Source organism: Octopus bimaculoides, chromosome 18, assembly GCF_001194135.2.
Source record: "Octopus bimaculoides isolate UCB-OBI-ISO-001 chromosome 18, ASM119413v2, whole genome shotgun sequence".
NCBI lineage: Eukaryota > Metazoa > Mollusca > Cephalopoda > Octopoda > Octopodidae > Octopus > Octopus bimaculoides.
Genome location: NC_068998.1, coordinates 49358468 through 49367761, shown reverse-complemented (window position 1 = coordinate 49367761; position 9294 = coordinate 49358468). Strand labels below are relative to the sequence as shown.

At 33.2% G+C, this 9294-nt stretch overlaps 1 protein-coding gene across 2 annotated transcripts in view; it reads right to left on the bottom strand.

The window, feature by feature from the left end:
* Positions 1–883: 883 nt before the first annotated feature.
* Positions 884–9294, bottom strand: part of LOC128249820 (uncharacterized) — an 18868-nt gene continuing 10457 nt past the window's right edge. For both annotated transcript variants that reach the window (XM_052974362.1, XM_052974361.1), the window contains 3 exons: positions 3670–3732; positions 2325–2366; positions 884–1036 (listed from right to left, as the gene is read on the bottom strand). In XM_052974362.1, the coding sequence (XP_052830322.1) occupies positions 986–1036; positions 2325–2366; positions 3670–3732 (156 nt within the window). In that variant the 3' untranslated portion in view covers positions 884–985. The remainder of the gene's footprint in view (positions 1037–2324; positions 2367–3669; positions 3733–9294) is intronic.

Below are 9294 nucleotides of genomic sequence, written 5' to 3'. Positions count from 1 at the left end.
TATATATATATATATATATATATTTATATGGGTACATGCGTTCATATATAAAAATATACACACTGCCTTGTATGTCAGTTAGACTTTCAAACGAAAGTTTATTGATACAAACAGTAAAAATAGCAAGTGTATAAAGATTTCGAATAAATCGATCGCTAAGTGAACAACATTTAACTAAAATATTAATTCCAAAGGAGAAAATGGAATACAGGAATATCACTGAAAATATTTCAAAGCGCATGTACTATAAAACCTCAAAGAGTGTTCTGAAAGATTAGATGAAGGAAACATCGCTTTTACCCTTGTAAGCAACATCTAAGCCTTCAAGTCGACTCATATCCCAGCGAGGGGTTGATTTATGAATCTCCATTAATATCTAGGAAAGATTTATCTTATGTAATAGAAATCGCAGTTATTAATATAACTATCTATTTTTGGATTCTAATACATGTAATAATTATTTTGCGACGAAAGCATGAGCTGGCAGAATCATTTGCGAGTCGAATAGGATAATTAACGGCCTTTCTTCTTGTTATTTAAGTACTTAACACCGACACCACAGTGGTTGACTTTGCTTTTTATCCCTTCGGGGATTATTAAAATTAGTGCCAGTTTGACAATGGAACCACTATAATCGACATAAAGGCCTCCTCTAAAAATGCTAGCATTGTATTAATATTCAAAACCATCATTCTTAATGGAGTTGTAACATAAAGTATTAACAACAATCATAATCCTCAAATACAATACCTTGTTTGTTATTTGAAAATGACGTCAGTGTATATTGTTGAAATTTATAATCGAATATATAAATATAATATCAATTTGTACGTAGGAAAATCAGTATAGGATTCAATTATAAATTGAAAGTAAAGCAAACAGATTTTATTTCAGTGTTTTATTATATTTCAGTCAAGAAAACAGCAAATCAATAACGACTGTAAAATAGCATATGCGTTGCACCACAAGTCTTTTTTTAAAGACGTTATAGTAATATAATGAGAAATGTGGCAAAGTATAATGTTTGGGACATCATCTATAAAAACAAAACAATTTTAAAGCATTTAGTTAAATATGTATACAAATAAGAGTTTAATATTATTTTATATTGTTTAACGTAAAATTACGTCAATAAAATCAAATCAATAAATCTTATAACGTAATGATGAGTGAAATAGCTTCATTAATCTACATACATCAAGATTATTGGTATAACTTAGAAATAGTGTTAGACAGGGATATTTATCTAATATGGTGTTGTGTTAGTATACAGCAGATAATGTGACGAAATTGGAAGTGCACGTATTGAATATTTATTACCTTTAGTTTATTACCAATAATGTTCATAGTAAAATAATGTAAGCCTGCCACTTATATCTACATACATGTACACACACACACACACACACACACATACACTCTTACTCTCTCTTTCATACACACATACACACAGACATATGTATATATACAGTAGTGTAAAATATCTAGATACATGTATGTACGTGCATTTGTCTTTTATCAAAGTGTATATGAATAGATATGCGAGTATGTAAAATAATTCTCATTTTAAACACTATAAATGTGGTACAGTAGTGCAGTCGCTTATATGTATATATGTATGTGTTTATGTTAGCTTGTGAAATCGTGTGTACACTCATACGAGAGGAATATGAATAGGGGTGTTGTTTGTGTTATCCTACGTATGTTTCTTTAGTTTGGTTAGTTATTCGCACATCAATCTGTTATTGCATTAGATGGACACGTAAGCATGCACTTCTAAGAAGTGAGAGTTCAACATTAAACGGTGAATCCTTTGTTCTTATATGCAATGGATTTAGTGTGCGCTAAATATAAATTATCTAGTTAATGTTACATTGATTGTTTTGCTGACTGGTTGATATAGAATAACATTGCTATTCGTTCAGTATACCTTGCTCACCAAGTACAACCTGGAGTGCTACTAAGTTAATTACCATAATCATTTAGATCGGCGCACCTGGAAACACACACACACTCATACACACACACACACTCATAACGTAACTGAAACAAATTATGGAGACATGTACGTGTGTGTATACATTTACATCACGTTCGCAAAATTAGCAGAGATAAAACACGGTAGTAATTCATCGTTGCATGTTTGTTGTTAAGTACAGCCAGCTCTGCTACTGGGATGTGTATTTCTAAGATATACTATTTACATTATCAGTCATTACACCACACTTATTTGTGGTCTGAAATTATAATGTAGCATAAAAGACATCACTGATATTTCAGGGAAAATACTCAGCAGTTACAGTAATTTTTAGAGCACTACGTACCTCGTTTCGATTATCGGAGCCTGAAGGAGGATCGTCACTCGGCTGAAAATAAAATATTGATCGTAATACAAATGTAATAAAACCGACAATTCTTTTAAAACGTTATACATGCATACAAAGAGTGATACATATATGCACACATACATTCACACACACACATACATATACACACATACATGAATACATACATACATACATACATACATACATGCATACAAATATACATAATTACAAGCATGTATTATGTTACATACATACACAAACACACACATACACAAATACACACATACACACATATATACTCCCATACATATATACATACATACATATTTTGCGGATGCAAATATAGTTATTATGTATGTGTCTGCGCTCGAGTTTGTTTAGATAGATAGATACATACATGCATACATACATACATGCATACATATATACACATATAGATACACATATACACATATAGACACATGCATACATACATACATACATTTATACATGCATACATGCATGCATAGCCAGTAAATATGATGTCAAAAGACAACTTCTAAAACATTTATAATTTACATTATTTACATTGTTTACATTTGACGGATATCTGTCCTCAACTTGCTTGGGTTCTCATTCCTAGTGTATTTTCGATGCTGTTGTTATTATTATTATTATTATTATTATTATTATTATTATTATTATTATTATTATTATTATTATTATTATTATTATTATTCAGGTCACGGCCTGGAATCGAACTCGGAATTTTGGTGTTAGCAGCACGCGCGTTAAGTGCACGTTTAAACGCGGCAAGAAGCTGTTAAGGAAGATACGCCAACTGAAGGGATCAGATCATATGCCACTAAATGAACAGAGTCGAAGGATTGTTGGGCACTGCAGGCCGAAAGCTAGCTGTTTGCGCTCTGTAGCGGTTTAAGATTTGTACACGTGGATAGATGTCTCATTCTTAACCCGTTCCTTAAGCATCATGTAATGCAAATAGCCATCACGTTGGTTACGAATATTTTCATTGAACTTACCACTCACTGCAATCATATTAATATCGCCTATGTCCTATCGTATAAACTTTAGTTTCACTGCCTCGGAAATAACTCAATTAAAATTATTTTGTTGTGTGCCCTGGTTACTACAGTTATGTCATGCATCTATAATTCAACAACTATTCCACATAAACCATCGCAGTTTCATATTCGCAGGATTCTGTACTAGTGTGCTTTGCACCCAAAGAGTGTATGGCTGAGCTTAATGATGTCTTCTCTCCTGCACACTGTACAAACATACACGTCGCTACAATTTCACCAAATCTTTCAATCGATATTGCAAACTAGCGATATTTTACCCTGCCATTCTTGGAAGCTGTGTTGGACGTGTGTATTCTGGGGCTCCTTTTCTGCTCACCCACCTGAATGTAAATGCAAGATATATAAAGATGTATATATATATAAAGGTATGTGTATTTCTTCAATGTATTACAATAACACGGAAAATATAAATAAATGGTTACCAGGGTAGCAAAGAATTCACGTAAGTACCAAGGATGTTACAGCCCACTTATAAAGGTAGAAATTCGAGGGTGTAGTCAAATGCTTTTGTATAACAGATAAACAAATAAATGGAGCTAAACGCAGGTGTTATTCAAATCTTTATACTTCCGACATATGTTTCGAAGAAAACATTGGTATTATTCCAGAGGGAATAAAATTAAGTAAAACGATGTGATTTTCTCATCAGGGTAAAACAAAGAACAAAGCGCATCAATAAGCAATTTTAACCGAATGTGATGACTGCATATATAATGAAGGGAAAGCTGGCAATATCTTTTTTAAAACCGTTAATAGATTTAATGTCTAATTCAATTTAGAGTGAGAGAGAGAGAGAGAGAGAGAGAGAGATACAGAGACAGAGAGAGAGAGAGAGAGAGAGAGAGAGAGAGAGAGAGAGAGAGAGAGAGAGAGAGAGAAAGAGACAAGGAGGAGACAGAAAGAAATTAGCAGAAAACCGCTACGTTTCTCCACTTCTGGTTTTCAGCTTATTTCTTTCTTTGTCCTCCTTATCTTTCTCTAAATTGCATTTGCCGTTAAATCTATTAATATTTTTTTAAAGAAATATCTTGCCAGCGTTTCCTTCATCATATACACAGTCATCACATTCGGTTAAAATAGCGTTTTGATGTGCTCTGTTTCCCCTTTTTTTCCCCTGGTGAGAAGATCACATTGTTTTACATCATTTTGTTCCCTCTGGAATAATACCAATGTTTTCTTCGTAACATATGTTGGACGTATACAGATTTGAATATCACCTGCACTTAAATCCATTTCTTTATATATGTGTGTGTGCGTGTGTATGTGTGTGTCTGTGTGTCTTTGTGTCTGTATAATGAAGAAATAAATGGGCTAAATATCCCCTTATACAGTACAACTAATTAGCGATCTAATAGAGCCTCAGGAAATAAGCACACCCATACCAACCTATATTTTCTCGAAACGGCCGTCAAGCATGGTATCTGCTCATTTTATACGAACTTTCTTATCTATTTGTATTACCGCTATACATTCACCTTCCGCATATTTTAATATTGTACTTGATTTTAATACGGACGTACAAACTCGCAACTACATTTATGTATTTTTATATATTTAGATTTATTCATTTATAATTTTTTAATATTATATCTTATGTACATTGCTAGAAATAAGAGGTAAAACCTCTAATGTTGTAATTAAAACACATATTCTAATAAATGAAATTATGTTCTTTAATCACAGTATTAGACGCCATCCACTTTGGGATTCCCAAACCATCCTTGATCCTTTTCTCCATTTGCGCGGCTATTCTTCTGTGTAATGATGGTAAAAATTTTCACTCAATACGTTGTGCCTCATCTGGACCTGGGCTCATCCAATTTAGAATGTTTGTTATCTGGTCGGTTGCCGTTTCAGTTATTCTTATAATGTTCTGTTTCACTTAATATTTCTCCGATTTTAATTCCTTGAAACATTCAGCATCTTCATTATGCTTTCTTCCACCATCGTAGACCTTACGCCAAATTCTCCCACTTTCCGTAGCATCAGATTACTCACTGCTGTTCGACTTTCCATTCAACTACTGATGAAATCTTTTCTAATCGTGTTGGAATAATCTGTTGATTTTATATTGTTGGATTCTTTGTCCATACCTCTTCATATTTGTCGTTTTAACCTGCCTGCGGTTTTTGTTTCGGTCTCTCAAGGCCTACATCCGGCCCTTTTTTTTTACCCTATACCTACGTTCAACTCACTATTAGTTTTCCTTTTCCCTCATTTCACCTTATTTCTTTCAAATGAGTTTCACAGGCTGCTCATTGCTTGCTTGATTCTTCTTTGCCACTGAACCTCTTTTTCTACATTTTCTCTTTTACGGTTTGGCTCCACCCCTATTTTCTCTCCTAAGCAGGTTGTACAAGCTTTAATCAATTCAATGTATTCGTTTCGGTTATATTATTTGTCCCCGTTTCACAGTTATAAAATAGAATTTATATCTATACTTTTCTAGAGGCTGGGCTGCTTTCGAAAACTTTCACTCTCTTAATGTTATAACTGTGTATATCATTGAAACGTTAAAGACGTATTTTAATGTCTACTCGTGAATTTCTCCAAATAAATCTCAGAAATAAAAGCGAGAAATCGGATTCGCCATTAAAGTGTTCTCAGGAAAGAAAGTGCTATATAAACGAAGCAAATTATTTTAAATTCTCGTTGTATGGAGCAAAATACAGCAGGGTACTGAGAAGGTGTTAATACTTGATGAACTACAAACATTAAATGTTTACTTAACGTTAGCGCATGGACAATTACACAATGAACCACGGAAAATATCCCATTCCAAAAGCAAAACGGATGCTTCTTAAGATGTTGCAGTTCTTCATTTTTCTTTACTACTTGTTCATCGCTTATCTCACGAAAATCTTTTAGACTCTTCACCTCCAATCCTTTCATTTTCATCCTGCTGTTTTCCAATTTTCGTTGTCTCTTCACCTTTGATGTTTGCTTCCGTGTTAGTTTTGTTAATCTGTAGTTTGATAAGTCTTAAAGTCGTTTCAGCGGGTGGAAATATAGCTAGATCTTTCAAACATTTAAAAGCCTCTGCTATCACGAAAATGGATTTGTTTCATATTATTTTGGCAGAATTCCAAAACTCAATTCAAGTTTTCCACTTATAGCGAAGTTAATTACTTCCTTATATATTTCGTTGCGTTGAATGTAAGGAAATTCTCATCTGGGTGTAGAGTGAAGTACTTCTATAGATTTATGGATAATTTATTTATAAAAAAATATTATTTTCATTAAAAACAAATTCTATTGAGTTTACTCTAGCATCTACTGGCCACTTTATTCGTCTACAGGAGGATATGTAACCGATTTTCTAAAGTTGTTTTCAGAAATATTTTTCTCTGTTCAAGATATTTTTAATTTATAGAATTATGTTACCCACTTGACTCTTCAGTTTTTATTTATAAAAAATGTTCTTACATTTCAAAAAGTTTATATTTAGTGCTACAGTATTTCTGCACAATAATCTGCTGACCGTTCAATAAGCAGACATGTTAAAAGAATCAATGCCCCTCTAGCTTGATCTTATGTCCCAACTTCAGTTTAACGTAGACGTTGGCAGTTTCACTGTGTGTGTGTGTGTGTGTGTGTGTGTGTGTGTGTGTGTGTGTGTGTATGAGTATTAATACCTTTCATGTCTCAGTCTATACATTTATATATACACATAAATAACACTATGTATTTATACAAACACATGAAGACATATATGTATTTATGTATACACGTACATTTGTGATGCATGTATGCTTATATGAGCGTATAAATGCACGACTGTGTGCATAGTAAAAAAATATAAAAGATAACTGAATCTTGGTTGTAGATTTTTATTTTAAAATGTAACCTTTTAGAATATTGTACCATACCTTCATCGGAATTTTAAATCTTAACAATATTTATAAATATATCGAACGAGTTTGCATTGTCTCATGTAAACTACTATTTAAAAATTATCGAGATGAACAAATCATTTGTTTCAACATTTGGTCCAAGGCCAGCAATTTCGGCTGACGGGTTAAGTCGTTTATGTCAACCTCAGTGCTCAACTGGTACTTATTGTCTTGCCAGAAACCGTTGCTTTGTTACTATGCAGATGTTTTATGGAAATATGTGTTATAAAGTTCTTTAATGTTTACAAATTATGGGTTTTACGCGATTGTTTCTAGTTTGCGCTGTTAATTTTATAAATATTGGTTTGAAATGTTGGCACAAGGTCCGCAACTTCGGGGGAGAGGTTAAACCGATCACATTGACTACACTACTCAAATGGTACTTATTTTATCGACCATGAAAAAATTAAATACAAGGTCGACCTCGGCGAAGTTTTAATTCTGAATGCAACGACGGACGAAATGCCGCGAATTTTATTCCTGGTATGCTAACAATCATTGCCAGCCCATCACCTTCGGACGAACAAGTAATTAAAACATGTGAATTGATTTCTGTGAAATAAATTATATTTTACTTACGTTTCTAATGAGGCAGATGCTAAATTAACAAGTATTTTGTCCGGCGTACTAAAACATGAATCTATTAGTGGTTTCAAATTTTGACAAAAGGCCAGGTATTTCATCACTGTCACTAGTGTTGTTATAGAGTTGATTATCTTATTTCTTATTCTATCAGTGCATACCATACCATGCGGAGAACCAATGCATAATGCATTAGTCTTAGATCTTGTTCATTAACAATCATGGTTATGCTGCTAGACTATAAGACTATTATACATACGCACATACATGCACTTACATAAACGCGGGCGTACACAAGTGAATACACACACACACACACACATATATATATATATATATATATATATATATATACATATATCGTTTATCCCTGGCAACTTCTAGTGCACAAGTGATATTTATTTCATCGACCCTGAAACAATGACAGGCTTAATCAGTTTTGACGGAATTTGAACTCAGAATGTAAAGACAGACGAAATGCCACAAAATAGTTTACCAGTTGAGCAAAATCTTCTGCCAGCTCACGCTTTTATATGAACCTAGAGTTAAACTGTACGTTGTATTATGAAAACCAGTTGAAGGTGGCGAGCTGGCTGAATCGTTAACAAGCAGTAGTTCACGTGTCACTACGTTCTTAGTTCAAATCCGCCGGGGACCGACTTTCCCTTCCATCCTTTCGAAGTCAATAAATTAAGTACCAGTGAAACACTGGGGTTGATGTAATCGACTAGTCCCTTCCTTGAAAATATCAGGCCTTGTGCCTTTAGTAGAAGGGATTAAGAAAACCAGTAGATGAACCAATTTAAAAAACAATCGGATTAGATTTAAATGATTAGCTTCAAAAACTGAGAAACCAGTGAACAAAAAGAATATGAAACTGCAAAATATTACTGTTGTAGTACAATATTTATTTAAATGAGTATTATTAATATAACGAGAAATGGAGCAAGGGATAGTGTTTCGGGCATCACCTAAAAAAAAATACATATATATAACGGTTGTAATTCATCTAGTTAAACACGTATACCAATATTTTAATATTTTATACATTGTTAACTTAAAATTATTTCAATAAAATCAAACCCGCAAATCAGGAAAAATTAATGTTGATTGAAATACTTTCAAAACCAAAACTTATACTTCAACATCATCACTGTCACTAGTGTTGTTATAGAGTTGATTATCTTATTTCTTATTCCATCAGTGCATACCATACCATGCGGAGAACCAATGCATAATGCATTAGTCTTAGATCTTGTTCATTAACAATCATGGTTATGCTGCTAGACTATAAGACTATTATACATACGGACATACATGCACTTACATAAACGCGGGCGTACACAAGTGAATACACACACACACACAGAAACACACACACACACACACATATATATATATACATAT